This window comes from Aythya fuligula, chromosome 1, assembly GCF_009819795.1.
Source record: "Aythya fuligula isolate bAytFul2 chromosome 1, bAytFul2.pri, whole genome shotgun sequence".
NCBI lineage: Eukaryota > Metazoa > Chordata > Aves > Anseriformes > Anatidae > Aythya > Aythya fuligula.
This window is the reverse complement of record NC_045559.1, coordinates 150,614,689-150,639,703: the sequence shown is the minus strand read 5'-3', so window position 1 is coordinate 150,639,703 and position 25,015 is coordinate 150,614,689. Positions and strand designations below refer to the sequence as shown.

At 36.8% G+C, this 25,015-nt stretch overlaps 1 protein-coding gene across 2 annotated transcripts in view; it reads right to left on the bottom strand.

Annotated features, from left to right (window-relative positions):
• The window catches only part of NALCN (sodium leak channel, non-selective), a 230,825-nt gene that overhangs the window by 130,445 nt on the left and 75,365 nt on the right, over positions 1-25,015 (bottom strand). For both annotated transcript variants that reach the window (XM_032197441.1, XM_032197449.1), the window contains 3 exons: positions 12,143-12,285; positions 11,925-12,029; positions 9,050-9,136 (listed from right to left, as the gene is read on the bottom strand). In XM_032197441.1, coding sequence (XP_032053332.1) covers positions 9,050-9,136; positions 11,925-12,029; positions 12,143-12,285 — 335 coding nt within the window. The remainder of the gene's footprint in view (positions 1-9,049; positions 9,137-11,924; positions 12,030-12,142; positions 12,286-25,015) is intronic.

The window sequence follows — 25,015 nt, the reverse complement described above, 5'->3', positions numbered from 1 at the left end:
AGCAACATCTTTAAAGAACCAATGCATTCGCACTGCTCAGTGGTAATTAAGCTGTCCCCTCTAAAAAAAAAAAAAAAAAAAAAAAAAAGAAAAAAAAGACAGGACTGTATATTATAAAAGCTTATTTGTGAGATAGAGCTTGAAATAGTAACTTTTTGTTTTTTTTCTAAGAAAAAGCTTTTCTGCTTTTGCACTATATAAATTTTACTAAGCTTCCAAGGACACACAGACTCTAAAAACAGATTATTATGAAGTACTGGAGAAAATGGAGGTACAGACTTTGGCTTTACAGATTTATCCTAAAACCACTGGCACACCCAGAATAGGAAAGTAAAGCCCTTCCACTTGGATGCAGTCTGTAGAGCAATGGACACCACCAGAGTCAGATCCTCAGGTGCCCTCTGGCAATGCCCATTTTCCTCCACTGGCTGTATGAGGACCCTGTACCTCTATGATCGTAACAAAGGCACCTGCTAAGGGTTTAAGGATATGGGGGATGAATCAGGACCCTGCTGGCTCTCAGAGAATTTACAGTCAGTGTTCAGAATACTAAGAATATGATAAGGCAAAAACTTTTTCTCATAAAAATACTTATGAGAAGTGTGGTTATGAGGTTAGATATGTTTAGGAAACCTTGAAGATAATTTTTGTCATATGAATATGAAATAGACACTTAGATATTTCAGGATTTACCAAGAGCTGTTTGCTTAGCTCAGATTCACCCGAATTACTCATAGGAGCTAAGAAGGCCACTCAGTTCATGTAACCTCTCTGTAGAAATGAAGAGGCAAGAAGAAGACAATACAAGAGGCAATTCAGCACCCCCAGCATGTGTATAGAAAATTCACTTTCGGATTCATGATACGAATCACTCTCTTCACTGACTACTGAGTAACCCAACAATAATAAAAAGACACTGCAGAGATATTTTTTAAAGTTTCAAAATTCTATAAAGAACCCAGATTTTAAATCTACCAATTTATAGAGCCGTAGTACCCAATGTTCTATGCAGTCCTAGTGAAAACAGACCTTTCTTTGAGAAATACGGAAAATAATGGGTCAAAAACAACTCTTATGAAAAAAAAAAAAAAATCCCTGCTAATTTTATTCTAACACTCTGCAGTCTTCCACTTTGCTCAGATTTGTCATCTGAGTTACAGCTCTAAAGGAAGTCATGCTGCTGCTGCTGCTGCTTCCAACAATTTGATTGCTGTAATTGTGCTAAACACAAAAAAGCTACATGACAATTTAAATACCTGTTTTCAATTTGATGGGATTTGAAACACTGGACATATTTAACCCCAGAAATATTTTTTTCTAAAGGAAACTCAGCTGAACTTTAATTTTAGTGGCATTACTGAATAGCTTCTATAATCTACTGACACTGATGTGCCCCTCAAATTGTAAGTGCAAATTATGACTACAGGCTGTATTGAAGTCCATCACTGAAAAGAACGCGAAAAAAAATGGTCCCCCTCTGCCTGCTCAAATAACAGCAAAAATACTCGTGTTAAAAAAAGAAGCATACACCCAGAGCAGTCTTTTAAAAAATATTATAACAACTTGCATATCTTTAGCATGTGAGATTTCTTGCTAGTTAATTTGACCACAGCATTGGAAGGGCTGAATGTCACTACCTAATGCCACTTTATGGGTGAACTGTCAATGCCTATGCAAAAGAGAGTCAAAATTTATATATATATATAAAATGATCTTTTCATTGCAGCATACAGTTTTTCTGGGGCCCCATTTGAAATCAGGGTTACGCAAAAGGTTCTACTCTCAGATTTTCCAAAAATAAGGAGAAGTTCAGAGATCTTGACTGATTGTAAGTGTCAGCCAAAGCTTTCTTAAGTCTGTGATACCAAGATTTTTAAAACATACTGCCTCAGAGAAATTCCAAATACTCCATTTTAAATCTCCCAAGCAGATGCCAAGGGCCTCATGTGACCATGTCTTCTGCTGCAGCAGGCCCTCCTCTAATAAAGAATCCTGCCAAGGAAAACCATTATCCTTTCATAAGCCTAAATCATAGTTTAACTCCTATCTGTTTTGTATTTGTGATGGGATTCTGATACTCTAAGTCTGCAGGAAAATTACACGTCCAAGCTGAGGAATTCATGTTCATGAAATCTATCTGTTCAAATGTAGAACAGGGAAATCAGTAATGTGTTTTCCTTCTTTCTGTTTATTTTCTGCAGTTAGATTGCTACGAACTGTGGCTGGTGATTTACTTCAGTTGCAATGAACAAGAACAGACAGGTGAAGTAAATGGAAAACTAAGGAGAAGAAACTAAGAACAAAGAAGAACTATGTCTCTAAGTCATTGTTAATGTGCTTAGTTATAATGGTTACAAAGGAAAAGAAGGCAAGCAGGCAGGGAAGAAAAAAGAAAAATAGAAAAGAGAGAGAGAAGACAGGCAGGGAAAGAAGGAAGGAAGGAAGGAGGAAGGAAGGAAGGAAGGAAGGAAGGAAGGAAGGAAGGAAGGAAGGAAGGAAGGGAGGGAGGGAGGGAGGGAGGGAGGGAGGGAGGGAGGAAGGAAGGAAGGAAGGAAGGAAGGAAGGAAGGAAGGAAGGGAATTTCAAATACTTAATTTCATAGAAAAAAATAAATAGCATCAATCTCAAAATTACAAACAATAATGTTTGTACTAAAATTTTTCTATTTCTGAGTAATCTCAGGAAAATCAAATTCCTCAATTGTAATCAACTGAAATGCTATATAGTTACTTTATGTAGCTTATTCCTGCAAGTTGTTCTGGAGGCCAAAACGATAAATGGGTTCAAAAAAAGGCTGGGCAAATTTATAACCGACAAATCCATCAATGGATACTAAATATAATGGCCTAAATTTAACATCCACTCCAGGAAGTCCCTAAATGAATGATTGCTGAAGTCCAAGACAGAGATTGAGGGCATAAATGGGTATCCAGAAGCTCAGAGAAGGATGATCTGTATATGCCTATTTCTAGTAATGGCGATTGTTGAAGATAAGACGAATGCATTGTTTGTCTGTTAGTTTTATGAGCACTTGAATACCTACATTATGAGGCTTATTATTTTTCAGATTCCTTTTAGTCAAAAATGGCAAACTTAACCATGCAAAAACTGTATTTGGGCAAAACTGTTTGATCCTCCAGTGCTATTGGATTTTCTTTAAAGATGTTGCTTAAAAATGGGATCCTCAATCTTTCTGAATATGTGAAAGGTCCCCGTTTTGTAGCACTGAAGGACAAGGTTTAGTGAGGGGACTCAGTAGGTCAGGCAGACAGTTGGATTTGATGATCTTGAAGGTCCTTTCCAATCTAAAAGACATTATGATTCCATGAATTCATATTAGAAAATAATAGTGGTTCTCAACAGCATAGCAGTTAATTTACATTATAGTTGGCCTGTCCAGTCCTTCCTTCCTCCGGTTAAATGGACTGTCTGAATTTCAGCTGTCTGAATTCATAACTTCTTTCAATAACGGAAACTGGATAATGCCAGTTTACATTCCTAGATGAGACAGTGAACTGTGGTATAAACCTGGATAAAACTCACTGCCTCTTTAGTAGCCATTGCTACTGTGATTACCCTGGAAAAAGAGGGAGCAGGCAGCAGAGGATGGCCACAGCTTGAACTTCTCATGTGTCATGTCATAAAGTTGAAACTGAGCACACATTGAACACTTTTTTTGTGTTTTTTTTGTTTGTTTGTTTGTTTTGTTTTGTGAATTCTCAACCAGAGTCTGAGAGTTAGCCAGATGATAGAATTTCTATCCCTCTGCTCCACAGTTTCATATCTTCTTCCCACACTCTATGAACAAATGGGGAATACTTGGAGTCTCTTTTTTACATAAAGCCCAGGATTTACTATCTTCCTACATGCAGCTGAAGGTAGGATGGTACTGTGGGACTGGACTTTATTTGTGCATGTTCTGTTGCCAAAATCTTTAGTTTCCCCACAGTCTTACATTCCATCTCATTTTTTCCCTGTTTTACCTCACCAGAATGTTAATGGCTTACTTTTACGTTGCACTTTGCATGTTCTGCTCCTGAGTCTCCCCTGTAAAACTAATATGGCTATTTTTCACTGCTGTTTCAGTGCCAAGCACATCACCAAACTATTGAAGCTTCTGTTAATTGATGCATTCTCTAGATTTTCTAAGCAAGAATAAGGCATAGAAAAAGGTAGATTATTTCTTTTTTAATGAAGAGTTTCAGCAGTTTAGGATTTGGAATCAATTAAATCAGCACCTGAATAAGTTAATGAACTCAATCAAATCAAAAGTTCATTTTATCCAACTGAAGGAGAACATTTTTCTTCCACTCTAAGACAGGACTTCAGTTAATTGAAGGAAAGTCATTTATATATGCATTTTGTGAATAAGAAGAGAATAGGAGTGAGTAGGCATACCTTTTACTGGATCCCAAAGTTACAGTAAAGGGCAGATTAGTACATAAATAGACTAACATGCTTTTCTGGTTCACCAAGAATTGCGTCCCATAAAAAAGAAGAGGAGAAAACCCATTTGTGCTCTTCTTCTTACTCCAGCAGTGAAAATCCCTAAATACTGTTTTGTCTCACTTTTCTCTCACATTTATCCATTATGAAACTGCTAAAAGACTCAGTTCCTGCTTTTCTAATCATGTCTTCTCCACCCTCCATATGTTTTCTGTCTTCCTATATTACTTTTGATTTCTTTGTCCACCCCTTCAAGGTTCTCCAAACTTCTGTAATATATACAACCATCCTGATAAAAACACACAGCATAAAGGAATAACTTTTTTGAGGGAAAAAGACATGATTAAATTTCTGACATTAATCATACGTTCAAGAGCACTGTAATCATAATAATGCCCCTTGCTTGTTCAGATCATAGCTTTGTGACCTTCTACTTCCCTAGACAGTGCCTATGATTAAAAGTGAATAAGCTATCTTTAATTTGTGAAAGATTTTACTATCACAATATAAGTGCACACACAGCTTGTGAGTAGGTGACCATTTCCATTCATGCTTACACATTACACACAGTGCTCCCTGGCGTTTTCTAAATGGCATTCAATTTCCAGCTGTCTTTCATTTCTGTTGGACAGAATACCCCCAAATATTAGCACAAACATGGAACTATTGTCTTTCTCATTGTTTTCCACAGGAACACATTTCCAGACTTTCTCTGTTTATTACAAATCCAAGTACCGAGAAGACAGAAGACGTCATTTATTGGTACTACAATACCAACCAGTTTCATGGAACAACATGTGAGTTGAAATTTCCCAGTTCTTTAAATCAGTATACATACACAAGTCTCTGGGGACTTAGAAGAGAGCGAAGGAATAATAAAAACTTCAAGAGCCTCTAAAACAAGCAGGAAAAAAATAATAAAATCATAATAATAAAAAAACAACATGTGCCTTTAACATGATATTAAAGGGTAAATACATCTCCAAAGATTTTTAGTGCTTTTTTTTGGAACCTGGTACTCAGTTTTTCTTTGTTTGTGAACTGAGAGCTTCCTACCGTGCTCGTAGGAGTAAATCATGGTAGGCAGGAAGTTCTAACACACTGCAATGTGTTAAAGTAATATCAACAACGGCAAAATAATGTGGCAATGTGGGAGCCTCAGCATGCATTCATGCCAAATGGTACATGTTGAAATGGAAAACACAAAGATTTTTTTTCAGTGACAAAAGAAAATCAATATTTAAAATCAATGACAGTCTTGGGGAGCAGTGAGAACAAGCAACAAAAGACCACAAAGCACCTTTGGGAACACTTGAAAGAAAAATGCAATAAATAAATTAAAAAAAAAAAAAAAAACCAACACAACACATTATACTGAAATAAATGCCTTTTTGCCCCACATTAGGTTAGATTTGTAAATCAAAATCAGGAACATTACTGTTACTGACTTCTCATGTTTCTACTTCCAGGCAGTTCTAAAAAAATACAGAAAACTTAGCAGATATGTGTCTGAGTTAAAGGTTCTTCTAAAATACAAGATTAATACCCATCTTTTCTGCCCATCTCTCATGGTTTAGTCTTACCACTTTTAACTGCTATGCTCCTGTATCCAAGTGCACATTCCAGATCTATACATACATGCTGTTTCTGTTCTGCCTGTATGCCATTCAACCACCAGAGAGGAAGATGGCCTCTCTCAAAAGTTGCCTGAAATCCTCTTTTTGCAGATCAGTGGTGATAGAAGTATAAAGACTGATGATTTCATTTTACCTAATTGGGCAATTTGGTTCAATAATGACACGTTTGAGTGAGATGAAGCAAGTTACAATAGCTCTGCATGGTCTTTCTGTCTGAATTATTATTAGATCAAGAATAGCACCAGACCTGTGTTGGTCTACATGCCATTGTAATGTTATACCTAAGATAGCAAGGCCTGCCAGGCTGAAACACCTGAACTGGTCTTTGAGAGTAAGCATGGCTGTACAAAAGTAAAACTACTAAAACCTGACAGATCCAACTAGTGCACGTAAAGTGACTTGTAAAAGCTGTATTAGAAAGGTTTTATGATACTTAAAGCACGCACATCACATCATTCTTTCTCCCATCACTCACAGCTTTAGAGAGCTGGCTCTATCCATTTACCTACCTAGATGGCACATCCCCTCTTATTGAAGTGCCTCTCAAATAGTCAGTATGTTTAAACACCACAGTAGCCAAACCTGGGATGGATACACTTTACCACTTTAACAAACATGAAGCAAAGCAATGACACCTACTGAATAACTTTCTCAAGGTCTACAGGAAATTTGTGCTTGGCCAATAAACTGAACCCAGATCTCCAGAGTCCTGCTCCTTTTCCTGAGCTGCTAGGGTACTTCCTCTCCCAATGCACAATATAGTTTGTTGAAGCAGTAAATTCTAAATTACTGAATACATCGAATAAGTAGAGTTTCTCCAAAGCACAGACCAACACCCATATTAAAAGAGAACTTTTAATAGCATACCCTTATACATTTTGGGCAGTAATACTTAAAGAGCCCAGAGAGGAATTAATAAAATCAAGCTTACTAAGAAATTTAATTAAAATGATATAGAACTATAGAATCCCGAGTACCTTTTTCTGGGAATTCCATCCTTCACAGGATATTGGATGACAACATACTTAACTAATAAAGATCAGAAGAATGCATATGAATTGAATGTAAGCCAAAGGCAGGACTTATATTCTCCAATCTGATTAACTCTTTCCCAGATTCAAATTTATATATCATGTTCCCTTTAAGGAGCAAAAGCCACCCAAACCCATAAAAAATAACAACCACATCTCTCAGAAAGGACTTCATGCACCCAGTAAGGACTTCAGAACACCTCCAAAATACTGCAAAGACTTTAAATACGTGGATTTTTTAGAAAGCCTATTTTCTTTTTACTTTTGGACTGATAGAACTAAAAGAATAACACATGGTGAGATGCATAAAGGCGTGTATGTTTATCTAGACTTTGAGATTTTGCTTTCTTTGCTCTGTATTTTTGTCTTTGTTTCATTAAAATAAAGCATTTGGGGGGTACTATCCTAATAAAATAGTATTTTAAGGCATCATTTTCCTTTGGCTGTCACTCACATCCAGCAAGGTCCTAGATTACTGGAAAGCCTTCAGATGTTGACAAAGGTAAGAAGGATGAGAACTGTGAGCTGAGTTGCAAGAATACTGTTACAGCACCCACTAATGCAGGAGGTTTACATTTCCTGGAACACACTTTACCATGCATTCACATGATACCCCAAAGGGGTGCAAATGCAATACAATGGGCAAAGGAAGACCAGGTAAGTCAGAATGCTATCCTAACATTCATCATCAAACATTTGTTTGCCCAGAGAAGGTGTGGATAACCCATCCCTGGAGGTGCTCAAGGCCAGGTTGGATGGGGCTTTGGGCAGCCTGGTCTGGTAGGAGGTATTCCTGCCCATGGCAGGGGGTTGGAAATGGGAGATCTTTAAGGTCCCTTCCAACCCAAACCATTCTATGTTTCTGTGATTCTAACTGGAGGAGTTTTCATTGTGAGCTACATTTTATCTACATACCTGAGACTGTTACTTGAGAATGATATTTCTGTTGCTTTCAAAAACAAGAATTAAACTTGCGAAAAGGAGTCATCAGTTAAAACATATGCTATAATTAAATATATGCCAGTAGTTTGACAAAACAGAGAAATTTGAGAATGAACAGCTTGTGGAGTGAATGAAACATATGTGAAAGCTTACCGTTCAGCAGAGTACATGCTGCCAACATGTACATGTATTTTAGTTTACATGTTAAACCAAACATAACCAAAACTGCCATCAACCATCAAGCTATCATGTTGCTAGAGTAGGTTTGGTTTTCTACTCTGAAGCAAGTTTGTTTAATTCAAAAGTGTCATTATTTAACATGCAAATAAAAATTTGAGCTACTGTACAATGTGTTCTAATAAAAATGGATATATAAAAACATTACCTATATTAGTCTAGAATTATTTAAAAAATGAGGACACATTTTTATAAATTCATCCATATCCAAGTGATAATATTAGATCTCAAAGTCTGAAACATTGTATGGCGTACTACCTACATGCATCTTCCCCTACTTCAGTAAGTCTATTTTCAAGAGGAATGAAGGAATTCTGTTTTTAATGTGATCAGTCAGGCTTCTTGTTCTATGTTATTGTATTTCGTAATTACTAAACAAGCATTTCTGTTGAGAATAACCTGGGAGTGAACTTGGTTTGTACCTAAATTTTGATAGGTAAAGGAGGATTACTTATGTTACTTTAAATTAAATATATATATATATATATAATTTTTCTCTTATGAGGACACAACGCTCTGAGTACAGACCATTTATAAGGAACACATTTTTCTAATCTTCTCACTTTGGGTGTGGTACATCTTTTTTTTTGCCAATCTGTGATTTTGAAGAACAAGCCTACACTGCTGAAAGCAATAGATTTAAAACAATTTATGACTATAAATATTGTAGCTGCTATTTCTCACCACAGTCTCCTTATGCCAACATTTGAGTGGTGCTGGTTACACACAGTGATTTATTAAAAAGCAATGTCATACCTGTAGACATGCAGGAGCTCTGCCCTGGGGTTTATTCACATCAACAGCCACAAGCTGCCAACCTCCAGCAGCATCTTCATGAAACATCTTGAAAAGGAAAATAGTTGTCAGAAATGTTGTACTGATAAATACTGTTGAAGTCTAATATATTCCCCTTACGGGCCTCCATACATTTTGATCATAGTTAATTTAAAATAAAAGGGGAAAAGATTTTTTTTTTTTTTTTTTCTGCAGAAGAAAAGACACGTGCTCTTTTTCCCAACATAAATAGATTCTGAATTTTACACAGATAACATCAAACACAATGTCTCTGTTAGTCCTAACATAGAAACTAATTCAATTCAACTCTGATCAGTATCATTAGATGGTGGTACTTGTTCAGAATAAATTTCTTACTCAGTAAACTTATCCTAAGGAAACACAAACACATTGTGACCTACAGGTATGTTTCATGGTGCATTTGCAAACAAGAGACAACCCTCATCTTTTTTACTGCCAAAATTATTTTACTCCAAGGATCAGACTTTGCTTTTCTTGCACTGATGCATATCAACAGTAGCTGTTCAGTTCTTCTGTACTGTTATCCAAAGCTCTTAATTGCTGTAAATATTTGAATGATATGCCAGCTCTAAATGATGTAAATGGAAAAAAAAATCTCATAAACACAGCGGTACTCAAATTTTACTAATTCTGTTGTTTGTTTGTTTGTTTGTTTTTCCTTCCAGAAATTAGGACATAAAACATGTAGACTGCTGGGCTTAAGGAAGGGTGAGAAATCATATCTGGAAGTAATTAACACTGTCCTTGAAGGTGTCCTTGAAAGAAAATGAACAGCTCTACCATTTTTAAATGTCACCTGAGAGTCTGCATGTACTATGTAATGAAGTGTGGAGAAGTTCCCGTCTTACTCCCACCTTTTTCCTGATACCCAACACCAAAAAAGTTACTTCTACACAGTAACACAGCCACCACAGCAAGGCTAAATCTTAAAAACCCTTCAGAGAGAAGTGCTCATTAAACTGAGGGCAATGTCACACAACTATAGTTGTGATGCTGCTAAGTCCTTACATAGCACTAGGAAGAGTTGCTAACTCAGATCAGCACTGAGTTATTCTTCTTTGTACCATGCTTTAGTGTGCAGTGCTGGAGGGCTTTCCAAGAACCTTTTTTCTATCCTTCTCTAGAGCCCCCTTCTTTGACTCTCAGACCTTTTCCATAGGACTAAGTTTTGGGACTAGATCAATGATTTATGAAGTGGGAAAACAAGATCCCGTTGCTCTTTCTAAAGGTTATTTCATGCACAAAATAGTCAAGGTTTTTAACTTGCATCTGGTGCTTTGAACAAGAAATTCTGTGAGAAATTTTCTGCCCTTCTTAATACAGAAAAAGATATATTTTTTTTTATTTTTTTTTTGTAGTTCAGTAGGCTGGACTCTTTTATGTCTCTTTAAGCCAGTGACTCAAGAAGCAAAGTAACCATTTACTTGTCTCCAGCATACATACCATTTTTATTTCACATGATTCTATTTATATTCAACATGTTCATATTGTTCAGCATAATGACATTATTATGGGAATTTCTCTTATTCTTGGAATTCTTTAGCATTGGCTGCTTCTTGAATTTCCATATATAGACCAGCTCCTCATTCAGAGTATGTAGGTTAAGCCTATATGATTGAGGTATTTGTCCCATGACATAAACATAACATCCCTGGGGTAAAGTATGTATGATGTGGAAAAGTCCTTTTTTTATGTGGCATTAAGTTGGTATCACCAAGCCTGCTTTGAAAAAGCAGTAGGTAGAGTAGAAATGATTGCCACAAAGTCTATTTGAGGCCAAAAATGTAGCAGCAAGTAGAAAGGGAATAGATTTACACAAGGTTTACAAGAATATCCAAAGGTATATCAGAAAATATTTAATAAATATTTTTGAAGGTGCTTAAATCCCCTGGTTTAAGAAAACAAATAATCTCTAGCTACAGTGGTTATAACAGTTTTCCTCATTCGTATATCACCTATCTAGCTTCCTAAGGGCTTTTTGCCGGTAGTTTGTACTGGTCCCTCACAGATGGCAAACAGCACCTGCCTGGAAAAGCCTGACCACCTGTACACTCAGGATACCTAATATGATTTTCAGAATAATAAGTGAGAGAGTTAACATCTCAACAAGTTAGCCCACCTTTTTTTTTTGTAGTGGGTCTTTCACAGTACACAATCCAAGCTTCCTGTCATAGCTTCTTCCCACCCATTATCTTATAACCAGGTTCTCAAATGCAGGTTGAGGTTGGCAACCTCAAATCTCAGCACTGCTCTTTCATTGCCTTAACACCTCATTCCTCTTTGCTCTCAACATGATCTTCTCAGTTCCAGGACTCACTTCCCCAGACACTTCAGCTACACTCTGACCTCTCTTCTTCTAGATACAGTTTGTGATTTCAGCTCTTTTTCTTTAGCACAGAAAGTGATATTCACTAACAACCCTAATTCCAAACCCTCCAATGACATGAGGGAAAAAAAAAAAAAGAAAAAGAAAAACAACAACAACAAAAAACTTTATCTTAATTAAAAGAAAATAGAAACTCTTCCATATCATACCCAGACACCCAGAGAACCACTTTAAAGTCTTTACCATTCTTGTTTTTTTTTGTTTGTTTGTTTGTTTTTTTTTAAGTCTAGTAGGATAAAATCCCCCAGAACAGAATTTTATATGAAAATACATATATCAACTTTAAAATATAAGTGGTAATAGGTAAAGTGAAGTAAAATTGAACCTAGTGGGATGAAACAATAATTCACAGGAATTTTTGGCTTATTATTAATTCCTAAACTAAAACCAATCAAGCTCCCAAAGAAGCTCAGTATTTGGGTACTTCACCTGGGTGGTGGCAGTTGAAGTGGTACTGCTTCTGGATCCCCACATCTGCTGAAACTGCACTCTAATTTCTGCAAATGTTTCAATGATAACTGCGATGAAAACATTCTATAAAAAGGAAAAGAAAGAATGGCTGACGTAAAGCTCGGCAAGCAGAAAAGAGAAGAAATTCATTCAGATCTGCTTTTCAGATAGTTTTAAAAGAAGAAATTTTTCAGTACCTTCACAAGCCAGGCCAGAAAGAAAATTAAGGTGATGAAATAGAAATATGAACGCCATCGGGGAAAGCTGTCGATTGCTCGATACATAAGGAACACCCAGCCTTCCTGAGAAGCAGCTTCATAAACAGTAAATATGCTTGTGCCTAAGGAAAAATGAAAATGTTTGCCATTAAGCCCCTTGAACTTTTTCAATATTAAAAAACAATCATCTTTTATCTATTTTTCTTTTCTCGGAAGGATATCAGCCCTCCTCTCCCCACTTCAAAGAGAAGATTTCAGGCGCATTTCTACGTTTCTTCTTTCTGCAATTGTATATGAATTGATTTTATATCAGACCAGACTCCATTCTCTCCCTGGACACACATACATAATCCCTTAGATGGGTTCATTGGGACTATGCAAATGTCTCCAAAGGTAGAATTTCTCCCCTCTTGTGATTTCAGCAGCACCTGTGAGAAAAGGCAGATTTAATTAAAACTATCAGGATCAACATTCAGTAGGTGAAAGGAATCACTATTAATACAAGCAAGATTGAACAAGCAGCAATACACCAAAATGGTGCTTGATACTAGTCAGTGCCATTAAGTGTCTGCAAGAAGCTACTGAATGATGTCGAAGCTTGGGCAGGTAGCCATGACAGTTGCATTAACATAGATGTTCTGTGTTAAAAGCTGTTAAAGTATTTTTAAGTTGATCTTACTATAACATTCTGGAAAGGGGGAAGAAAAGTTATGAGGGGTTTATGTGTGTGGAAACCACTGTAAGGTCTGTACAGATACTCTGCAAAGTGCAGGGCAGACTATAGAGCAGATTTAAGTATGCTGAGTGATGCACGTCTCTCTCAGTTCCACCACTAGCTGTAATTTGGCTCAACAAACATTATGCTTAGCAAAATAAGAGCTAGTTACTTGTATTGGATGGGATGCTAAAATGCTTGTGCCTGTGCAATAACTGTGCAATAAATGCTTGTGCCTAGTTCACAATAACAACGCAAAGAGAAATTTTCTCCACTCAAAGGGAGCTGGGCTGCTCAGACTTAGATGGCCTTTTGGTATGGGCACCAGGGTGTGCAAACCGAATGGTGAGTCTTAACTGCAGCACGCTTGGACATGCACTCAGCTGGCAGCACCCACACACAGCTACACTTGCCACCAGGGGATAATGCATCTGGTCTCCTTGTTTTATTATTCCAAAGACTACGTAGACAACATCAGACCTTCAGCCCTTTATTCTATAGAAATGGATGCTGGATTGATGAAAATGAAGTATCTGTTTATTTTTTATGCTTTGGGGTTGCAGAGACTAGAGGCTGCAATTTGTTGGCAGCCACAACGCAACTCCCATCTAAGTTGACAACATTTTTTACACAACAGCTAAATTTAAGCACTTCTGATTTTGATTTCATCCCTTCCATCAGTTAGCTATTGGCAAGTCTATAAGACACAAAAGGTTTGAGAAGGGGTAGGTCTCAAAATCTCAAATACATAAAAATAAAATAAAATAAAGAAATGCCACATACTGCTCATCCTCCTCTCTGTTTTTGCCACCTAAAAGGAACAGAATAATAGGTCTATTACATTAGTCTATATTAGTCTATAAAAGATAGAAATTAGGGAAATATGCAGAAATAAATGGAGAGTAGAGATTTTCGTAGCTTTTTTTTATAAGAAATAATATTCTGATATGATTGAAAACACTTGTTGGAGATCACTTTTCTTACCTATTAATTTTTCCCTATGTGAAGCCAGTAAGAGATGATAGATCAGCTTCGCTTTACTGAAAACAGAGATACTTAAAAAGTCTCAGTAATTGGAAAGTGCTAAATCTGCTAATACACTCTAAAGTGAGTGTCTCCAAAATTCAATGATAAATTTGTCATGAGTTACAATGAGAAAGAGTTTGGTCCTCTTTAAGTACAGAAAATTGGACTGTTTGCACAACTGTTATATATAATTGATTTCCTTCCTCTCACTATGTAGTCCTGGAAATAAATGCGTAATAATAAATAAAGACAAGTAAATAAATAATGTAGCTAGTGTTACAGAGAATCATGGTTAGACCTAAATTGGACCAAATACATGACCTGCATTTAAATAGATCTTGCCAATGGATGTCTGTCTATACAACACTGATTCTTCCTGTGCCAGGCAAGATAGGGGAGAATGCACCTTCTTTGTTTTCAGAGCTCTTTGTGGAATTACTGGAGAGCTCCAGCATGGACCTCTGCAGAAATTAGAAGTATTCTTTGGCAGGTAAAGGAAACAAGCAAGCTAAGGCAAAAGAAAGAGGAGACTGCTTAAAAGAAAAAGTCTATGTGATACGGTAATTATTTTGAAGGGAAAAGATTAGGAATGAAAATTTCTAGTCTTGATTTACCCTACTGGCACAGAAACAATACAGCAGTGACTTTCTAACTTGATGCTAACATCTAATGCCTCGAGCAGACAAGCATCCTTTCCTTCCTTTACAGCTAGACCAAATTTCCTTCACCCTGGTTTCTCATATGATATATCTATTCCTAGAGGGTTGCATTGTTTCCATGTTGAGTACCAATTTGATTATGCTTCGCACACTATCTGACCCATCTGAGCATTTCCTCCTCTCATACCTGTCCTCATCACAGCACTCATGCTCATCTTGTACTCCTACTCCTCAACATTTCAGGCAGGTCTTGTCTTGTGCACATCCTGAGAACAGCATGTATATGGTGGAGCAGAGGTGAAAGGAGAGAATGAGACAGGAGTGGAGCAGGCCAAAGCATTCACCATTTGAATGAAATGTCATCAAAATTAGTGTTTTCCAAAGCCACAATGCTTGTCAGAGCTGTATCTGATTCTGTGGAGGTCCTTTAAAAGCAGGAGACTCTTCCAGGAACAAGAGTTTTTATTCAATATGACTGGCACAGAATGGAGTTAAAGGCACAATTTCTCTCCAACTGCAGAGTTCTGGCATGAAATCTCCTTCAATTTTAGGTAGACATGCGATGTGAACGGCAGTAATCCAGTGTCCCACATGGAAACAATCAGGTCGGAAACAATCAGGTCTTAATCCAAAACTGGATTTTTAGCTCTATTCCATTTACGTACATTTTAAATCTCTTGGTTTTACCCTGAGAAGGAACAAAATTAAACTGTGAAATTAAACTGTGAAATCTCACAAACTGCTGTGAAATTGCAGAATTGTCCTACAGTCACCTTTTAACTCTGCTCCATGCTTCATTTCATGAACAATCCTTCATAAAAGAGAGAAGAACAGCTTGAGGAGTGCTGCCCTTAGCAAAACACAGCAGCTGCTAGCGACATGGAGATATTGAGCAGGAACCAGCTGACTTCTCGATCCCTCTACATTTGTACCATCCACATATTGATGTGGATCCCACACACAGGTGGGACGAACCTGGAAGTATTTTTCCCTTAGGGAGTCTCCTTTATGGATGGATCTTAACTGAAAAGAGGAGACAAGGCTGAATGGAATCTCTTTGTAAACACTTGCTAGTTTGATCTATAGGTGTAGAGTGGTTGATATAGTCACAGTGGGTAGGCAAAAATGTTAATCCAGTCTATTAATTCCTTTGGTTATTGAATTCCTTCCTATTTATTGCATGTGCTTCTCAGGACCAATGGACAGAAATAAATAATAATAATAAAAAAAAAAAAAATGAAGAGGAAAGAAAAAGCAATCAAGCATATATAGCAAAACTATTCCAGATTCTTCAGAAAAGAGTATGGTCTCTATCAATACTGAAATATTCATCAGTGATCACTTCATGGGTATTTTGCATTTCAAAAATTCAGAAAGTAATGGTTCAATTATCTAATATTATACTGTTGCTGAACTGATTAAATTATTGAACAAAACAGTGCTGTTAAGGACAGGCAGAGATTAAGAAAAAAAAAGAAATCTATTAAAAGTTGCTGGCTAGGAAACTGTAATTAGTCATTACCAATGGGAAAGTCACAGTGAAGATTAGTAAAATAGCGGGGATGTCATGCAAAGTATTTATAACACACACACTGGGCCATCTGCCACAGTAAGGCAACACAGTGAATGGACAAAAATGCAAAATTAACCCATTTGAAATGATGTGTTTATATATGACATTAGAGTAATAGCATACCTTGTATGTACCTGGTACAGGTGTTCTTAAGGCAATCCTTCCACATATTTGTATGTGGAATAAAACACTTCCTTTAACCATTATAATGCAATTGCCCCTAAGAAGACACATTCTTACTTAATGTGTGTGACTAGAAGGAAACATTGCTTTCAAAATCAATGCCAAGAATCATGCTGCTAATTACCTCTAAAAATGCTGTTTCATCTGGATGTAGAATAAAGGCATGACAGTAAGGGATCCAAAACAATGAAATATTTTGCTTTCAAAAGTGTTTTTTTGTTTGTTTGTTTGTTTTTTTCCTTTGGTTAACAACTTCATTACTGCATGTTCTTTGCTCTTCTAAAAGTTACATCCATTTAAAGACAGTCAGCAACAAACTCTGTTCTTTGTGAGTCTCTAGACTTCTTCTCCCAAAGCAAATGCATAAGCTATTGAAAAGATTCTCCTTTCGTGGCAGCTCTGTTCTTCTCACTATGAGTTTTAAGTGACAGTAGGATACATCACAAAACAACCTGAGGTGGCAATGCAGCCATTTGTGAAACTTAACTTATGCCTCACATCAAACAGCAAAATTCTCCGTTTCCATAGGTGTCAGTATTTGTCAGTATTCTGTCCATCAGTGACACAATGTCTTCCTCTACTAGTTCAGAGGGCTTAAGCCCTGACCACATAGTGCTAGAAGTCCCATGGTTAAGGCACATGAGAATGGAGGACTTCGTGTAGTTGTGCAAGTCAAGAAGGAATATGGGCATCAGGGCTTGGAAAACCTGCAGAGCCTAGCCATTTGAATACACAACAGGCCCCATTTACTGTAAAATATGGCCATCCCTTGTCAACGTTCTAGACATTTAATCAAGATTAATCTAATCTAACTATAGGTGTCAGTGAGACATTTCAGTCATTAAAATGCTTTGGGCCATAAAGATCACAAAATCAGAGAAACGTTAAGGTTGGAAAAGACCTCCAAGATCATCTGGTCCAACCATCCCTCTACCACCAATATCACCCTCTAAAGATGGTTAAACACAAGACTGTAATGGCACAGTTAAGGCATGCAGGCATGGGTAACACCAAATTTGGGACTAGGAATTCAACAGCTGCATCTACAATATTGTTAAATATTAGTAAACAAAAATATTGACAAAATATTTAGGATAATTTTCCTATTGTGTGTCTCAGTAGATGGCTAAAACTTGGTGGCAAGAAAGATTAAAGTCATTTATGAGGAACTTTCTGATGAGAACAGAGGTGAAATAAAGGAATATGCTTGGAAATTTCTGGTTTAGTGATTTTGTTTGAACTCATCCAATACATTCCACATTTTTACGTTACAATAAAATACTTCCTTTAACCAAGTTGGATGGTTCATCAAAACAAGGAAGGAAAACATTTCTCAATACACGGATCCAAATAAATACATCAATATCACAATCTGTGTCAGACTCAAAAGACTGCTTTTATACAACCAATACATATGTCTACCTTGGGAAATGTTCTACAACTGCACATGGTTATTATCAAAAAGAAAAGAAAAGGTCCAGAAAATGAAAGATTTAATGAAGTATGGGGAAAAAAAAAAAAAAAAGAATCTTGCTCAACTTGTGCAAAGTTTTCATTTGTTTCATAACTTAAAGAAGAAAGACAGTAATCAGGAGGAAAAACTGTATCACTACTAGTTATGCTCATTTAGGTATATAAGCATTCAGCACTGAAATGTAGGGAGCTTATGCCTTCTTCATACATAAGTTTCTTTCAAATCCACCAGCTGGGAGCATTAGCCTGAAGGGGCATGGAGAAAGAATTGTTGCTTTACCACCCAAAGGACAAATGATTATAATGACTACAAATTATTATAATTGAAGAAAATTTTACTGGTTTTCATGCCTAACAGAGTGCAAAGTTGCCTGGCTCTTCCATGCTACGCAGATGAATAGTGTACTGGGGAGAAAAAAAAAAAAAAAAAAAGAAAAAGGAATTAAAATTACAAGTGCACATGGTTGATGATTTTCAAATACCTAAGGAAAAGTTATTTATGGAAAAAAAACAAAACTTGACAGAAGAGAACAATAGCATCATTATGCAGGGATTCTATTCTATACAGTATATTTTATACTTATATATATTTTACAAAAATACAGGTTTTCCTACTCTCTTTTGAGCCTCTGTGACACCACCACAATCTGTGACATCAGATCTTGCTATAATCAGCTCATCCTGTGCATGGACATCAGCAAAAAGGGAGTGCACTAAGGCTGTCACTTCGAGACTACAGAATTAAAGGAGCCGAACTAAAACGTCATATGCAAAATTTACCAGATCTGAAACACAACACTTTCCTCCTAACTCTATTCTATGTTCTTGTTTCAAGATTCAAAACTTCATGTTATAAGGGAAAAGAATAAACTGTGTCAAGATGTAGTCCTTTATTAATACCTATGCCCTATGGCATTTGTAGCCACTCCAGGTGGAAAACAAAAACAAAGCCTAATATATGGAACACCACTAGCTCCAGCATTTTCTGCGTATGTATTCTATGTTTACTGGCTGTGTTGGATCACTACATCAGGGTTTTCTCAGTTCTGCTGTGCCTTGCTGTGAAGCTGCTGAGAAAGAAAATGTACAGGGGAGGCCACCCGCACCAACTGGGTGAACTTCCGTGAGACAAACCTCTAGTGGTCTGGGTAGCCTCTAGCAGGAGACTCCTATATTGCATGGTTAGGAAAAACAAAAGGATATAAAACATTCACCATTCCTTTAAGACAGATGCAAGAACAGTTCAGTTTTGAAAAAAAAAAATGGTAAAGGTTTTATTTTGTATTTTTTTCTTTTTAATGAGGAAGCTGTAGGCAAGTAAAAATGCATACTTTTTATTAAAAGCTTACAATACTACATGTTTTCACCCGTGAAACGCCCGTGTCCAGATAGGAACACGCTCGTTTTCGTCGTGTTATAATATCCACTAGATGGCGATCATGCACCTCGAGCACATCTGGAACATCAGGCAGCAGCTAAGCTGCCACCCCAGACCGTGTAGGCTGATAACCTCCCATTGAGCTAGCAAAAGGATTGATTTTTCTATTTCCCGGCAAAACGAAGCAACCTTCTGGTGCTAATTTATCTCTGCTGTGCTGAATCCTGAAAGGTATCCTTCCTTAGGATGGTTTTGTGCCCATAAAGAACAACCTCTCTCCTAGCTACAGAAATGTTACCAACGTGGTTTCTGTCCCTGCTCACTTTCACTGATGAAATCATGAAGCTGAATGGTCCTAAAATGAACACGTGGATATTCCCACTGACCAGCCAGCTTTTAGTTTATGTGTCATCCTTCAGCATTAACATATTTGTAAAGCATTGCATGCAGTCAGGATTTTCCAGCTATCTTACCCTATTGCTTTGGTGAAATTAGGAGTAAAAATCGCCCAGAAATGCAATGACAAAATTTTTTGCACTTCTGGGAAGCAGACAGTAGATATGACTGACACTGTGAAAAAGATCAAATCCTGTACGGCTTAATGGGGTTTCTTGCTTGTCTCTGAGTGAGCCATCCGGACCTTTTTACTCTCCCAAACCAACTTGTATCAGGTAGTTTGCCAGCCAGTAGAGATGAGGAGGAATGGAAGAAAAACAAACTATACCAACACCCAGCTCCTCCTTTGAAACCTCAAGCCCACTGTGATTTATGTGTGACTGAGCTGTGGCAAAGATGGCAAAACAGAACCTGTACAGAGCACTGATTTGCAATAGAAGGAAAAAACAAACAAACAAACAAACAAACAACAACAACAACAACAAAACCCACACCATTCCCAGTCTGAACGCAGTATTTAACCCATGGAAGTGCAGTAACTTTGAATTACTGGTGTTTATTCTTGATGTTATTGATTCTTCAAATAAGGAGATGAAACACTGCAAATGTAAGTGCTAGAATCAACGTGATTTGTTCTACAGACCTGGTGATGGAAAGATAGAAAGTCAGACAATTTTCAGCAAAAGTTTTGATGGACAGACTTAGACAATTACACAGCACATGCAAATACAACTTTGTTCACTATTGCAAAGTGTTAGCTTGCTAATATTAATGTAGTAATGTTTGCATATATATTGGCAGCACAGGGTAAATAGGAGCTTTGCAGTTCATACTTACTTGTACCATTAATATCTTACATGTGATAGTGTCTGTGCTCCCTGCTTTAATATTTTATGTTTTAAAATCTACTTTACATTTGTAAACAAGTCCATGGTGTAAATCAGACAATCATTTTTCAAAATGACTTTAGGTGTGAATATTTATGGATATTTAACCAGACTAGCATTCATATTTGCTTTTCTTTAACACTTTTTTAATTAAAATGCTCCTCATCTAAATGGTCATGAAGAAACTGGCAAATAGAGATCCAGAATGTCAGCAAAGCTCAAAAGCTGGTTTTATGTGCATAAGTACAGTCTGCTTTCCCCTTTTTGCAGTCACACAGCTGTAGTGCTAATATACACTCTCATAGAATCACAGCTTTTTTGTGTGTGGCAACTTTCAAAAATGTACTGGCAGTTGATGAGGATCAAGGAAATGCTGAACTGTGAATTGCTCACACCTCGCACACCACTACCTGGAAGCTTTGCAGTACAGTCAACAACTCCCACCTCTCCTTCTCCCTAGAGAGTCTTTTTAAGGAGGCAGCTTCTCCCAGATCCCTACGCTCCCATCCTCAGCAGCACTGGCAGAACTTGAGGCTGAAGCCTAGAAGTAGGACACTGCCGTAGCTGTGCTTTGACTGAGGGCTCGACTCACCTGTCCCTGACAGGCATCCAGTGCTACCTGAAACCCAAGGCAGAGTCCACCTGGCCTCCAGGCTCTGGTCCTTTAGGGTTTTTGAAATCCAGGAGAGTAGTCTAGAGCTAAGCACGGTGAAATTATGCCAAATGCAAAACCCATCCTCCTCTCAGGAGAAACATCTGTTGTGCAGTATTAAGATGGAACAGTTTCAAGGTGGACATATAACTGGGTGTGCTATCCTGATAAACCCCATGGAATATCACAGAGGAGTCAGGGTCACCAGCAAAGACCAGGCACTCCAAGGCACATGCTTGGACAAGCAGCTTGGACTGGATTCATGCAGCTGGCTTCAGGGAGTACTAAAACTGAATATGTTTTTTCCCTATCAAACACTAATAAAAATCACTTTCAGACCTAGAAAGCAAGAATACAGAAAACCCTAGGCCTTGCTTTTAAAACTGACAAATTCTGTGAAGATGGGCCTGCCACCACCTCAGTCTTTCTAATGAAATGCCTCTGATTTAAAGTACAGTCACAGAAGAGAAAATGACTGCTACAGTAAATGTTATGACAAAATAGTGTAACATAAAACATGTTAAACAGAAGAAGCTCTATAATTTATATTAACTTATTCCTTTGAAAATGTGCCATCTTTTTATAGGACTGTTTTTTCTTCTTTTAAAATACATTATGTATGTAGATGCCTCTAAAACTGTACAGTAAAAGTGACAGTCCAAAACCCAAGCATTCAGAAAATCACACATTGTTACATTTAAAATTTAAGAAACACATAAAGGGTTATCATATTAAACCTGAAAATTCAAAGAATGCTCATGCTACAGACATTATGTATTTGGATTGTCATTCAGTCATATATTAAATATTAGGAATGTCTATTAAAATCAAGATAGTGATGGATTCCTTTGTTAGAGAGAAAACTAAGTATGCAAATCTTTCTTGACATAAGGCATGTAAATTCAGCATTTACTTTCATACTGTCAATCAAAACCATTCACTTTTTGCATTATTTTTTTTTTCCAATAGTCAGAGTAATCCAACTCATTTTAAGAGCAGTCATGAAACAGCAAAGATAGCATGTATCATAGCGTCAACTAATTTGCTTAACTAATAAAAAATGCACCTGCTTTGTAAGCAGAAAGAAGTCACGTATTGAAGTGTGGAAGAATGAGACCGCAGAACACATATTATAGAAATATTTCCATATCTAGCGTGACCACGATTATGTTTTACTCAAAAGCAGAGTTAAATAAGAACCATGACTGTACATTTTACATATGAGTAATTATTTCATCGTGTCTTCAGGCTGGCCAACTGATAGCAACTGTCTTGAAAGCATGAAAATGGATGAAAGCAGAAAAAGTTCACTAAAAGAAAAAATGTAGGAGCTACTGAAAACATGCTTAAGTGATTCAGCTGAACAGAATAATAACTGGGGGTGCTTGTGACGCACAGAGTGCATAAAATTGTGTGCATGTTTGGGAAATAAGGCTTACAAGAAGTTACTTGACCTAAGTGGAGCATTAACAATGTAGTATTTACATTAACAATAACCGAAGAATCAGAGAAGCTCAAGACAAAAGGCCTTATAGAAGAAGTAGGCTGGTATGGAAGAGAAGAAAAGAAGATCATGTCTATGAGGTGCTATAAAAGCTCTTGCAAGTGATTTTGAAACTTACTGCAGTGTATTTTATTTGACCTCCATGACAACATGTTTCATTATTTCCAGTGGCAGTGCAACTCCTTTATCCTGAAGTTTCGAACTGTCCAACCAATCATCAATTTAAAAAGAAAAAAAAACACCACCCACAACAGTACAAATATTTAACAAAGGAAACAACCTCCACACACCCAGCAGAGGCTGAAAGAGACAAAGGTGAACCAAAGAGAGCTTTTAATTTACTATACAAGAACCCATACTTTTGATTGTGTGTGGGAAGTGGTTGCTCAGTCTGATAATAAGTAACAGCAGGTTAAGTACACAGGACGGTATTCAAGGACAAAATTCCACAGTGTATCATTTCAATAGCTTTGAAGGCTATATTATTTATTTTATCATAGAGCAGGAGACTCAACAATTTAAAGGAATCTAGACAAACAAATCTATGACTCTGCCCTAAAGCTCTCTTTCAGTGTCATTCAGTGATTCCTCTGGGCATTGCTTATGAATTGTACATGTATGCATTTCTCTGATGATATAATCAGAGATATAATGAAAAGATCAGCCCCTTCCTCTTTCAAAGATAACATTTTCAAAAGCAGTTGCATGAAATTCAGTCCATCCTCCAATCAGTGATAGAACAGCCATCATCTTAAATCAGATATGAATCAGGCCAATGCTGAATGTGTTTGAAGATGCTTCCCCATAGCATCCTAATTTAATTGCATCTCCCCCTTGCTGTAGGTATAGTGTATGTCCGAACAAGTCTTTCTTTCTTTCTTTTTTTTTTTTTTTTATTTTCATAAGTTTCACCTGAGAATAATGACAACAGTAGAAGAGCCCAACTAGCAAGATCTGCTGAATACTCACTATTGAGTATATATATACATATATATATATATATATATATATATATATATACACACACACTACTGGTGGCTAGAAATAAGACAGTAGTAATACTTAGCTCAGTGCATTTCTGTAAGGAAAAACAAAACAAAACAAACAAAAAACCAACAGTAAAGCTTGTAAAGAGGCTTGAAAGCCAAGGAGGCATTATAAAACAGATACATGTTAGAAATCTCATTAGCCTCCACACATCTGAGTAACAGGAACAAATATACAGTGCTAAATGCATCTTAAAAGACTAGTGTTATCTGAGGAGACAAAATATTCAAACGGCAGAAAGGAGCTCTGTGACTGTTACAAAAAACAAACAAACAAACAAACAAACAAACAAACAAAAAAAAAACACAACAAAAGAGTCATTCAATGACCCATTTAGCCATTGAAGAGTATTCCCTGGTATCTGCTATATGCCACTGGAGGTAAAAGAATTTACTCTGCTGATGTGAGAGAAAGAAGCTTGTCCACTAGTCTAACGTGTTAAGGAGGAGGAGGAGCAGACAGGGAGAAGTGTTTTAGTATGCTGCTAGCTCACTGAACCCCACAGCACCTCTGTGAGCTAAGTGTAGTTTTAATCCCATTTCAGAGATGGATATAATAATTTAGAGACTCTAAGATCTTCCTCAGAAAACTGGAGGAATGTTTAAAATGGGATTGTAACTTAAAGGTTTCTGATTTTAAAAGAGGGATTAGATTTTCAAAATTTTTGTTCTTTAGCTGGATGTTCAAAGAGAATGAGCCCAAATTTATTTAATAAAAAATATACACAGATGCCAGCAAGAATAGACAACTATTTTTTAGATCTCCTTCAGAAAATGAAAAGTTAACTTGAAAAGAAGAATAATTCATGTAACATTTCACTCCTTTTATTCTTGACTGTCTTAAATAGAGTGTTTGCATGACCAGAGATCTACTGGTTATCAAAAGAATTCTTGCAAGACTAGCACTAATAGACTAAGCAGCTACCAGTTTTATTTGGAGATGAAAATCAAAACCTTTTGGCAAGAATAGCTCTATAAACTGCCAGGTATTTGGGAAGAGAGAGAACATTCAAAATTTTAATACACTCTGTTTAAACCTTGTTTTCAATATTATCTCCTTCTGCAGAAACCCTTTTTGATGTTTATGCACTACTGGAGATAGTTCAACACACCCATAAGAGAAATTTCCTGAACTTTTCACTGTCAAATCAATGATTTTTTTTTTTTTTTTTTTTTTCTCAGATATGCCTTCTCTTTTTTCTCAGCATAAAGTTTTGCTGGAAAGATGTTTATTCTCTGTGTATATGCGTGTCAGCTCTGTGCTTTGACTCAAAGACGCTTTAATATCTTGTAGACCTATGATATTTAACATATTTTTCTTCAAAGCTTTTTGCTAAAGAGGAAAACATGGCATTTTGTA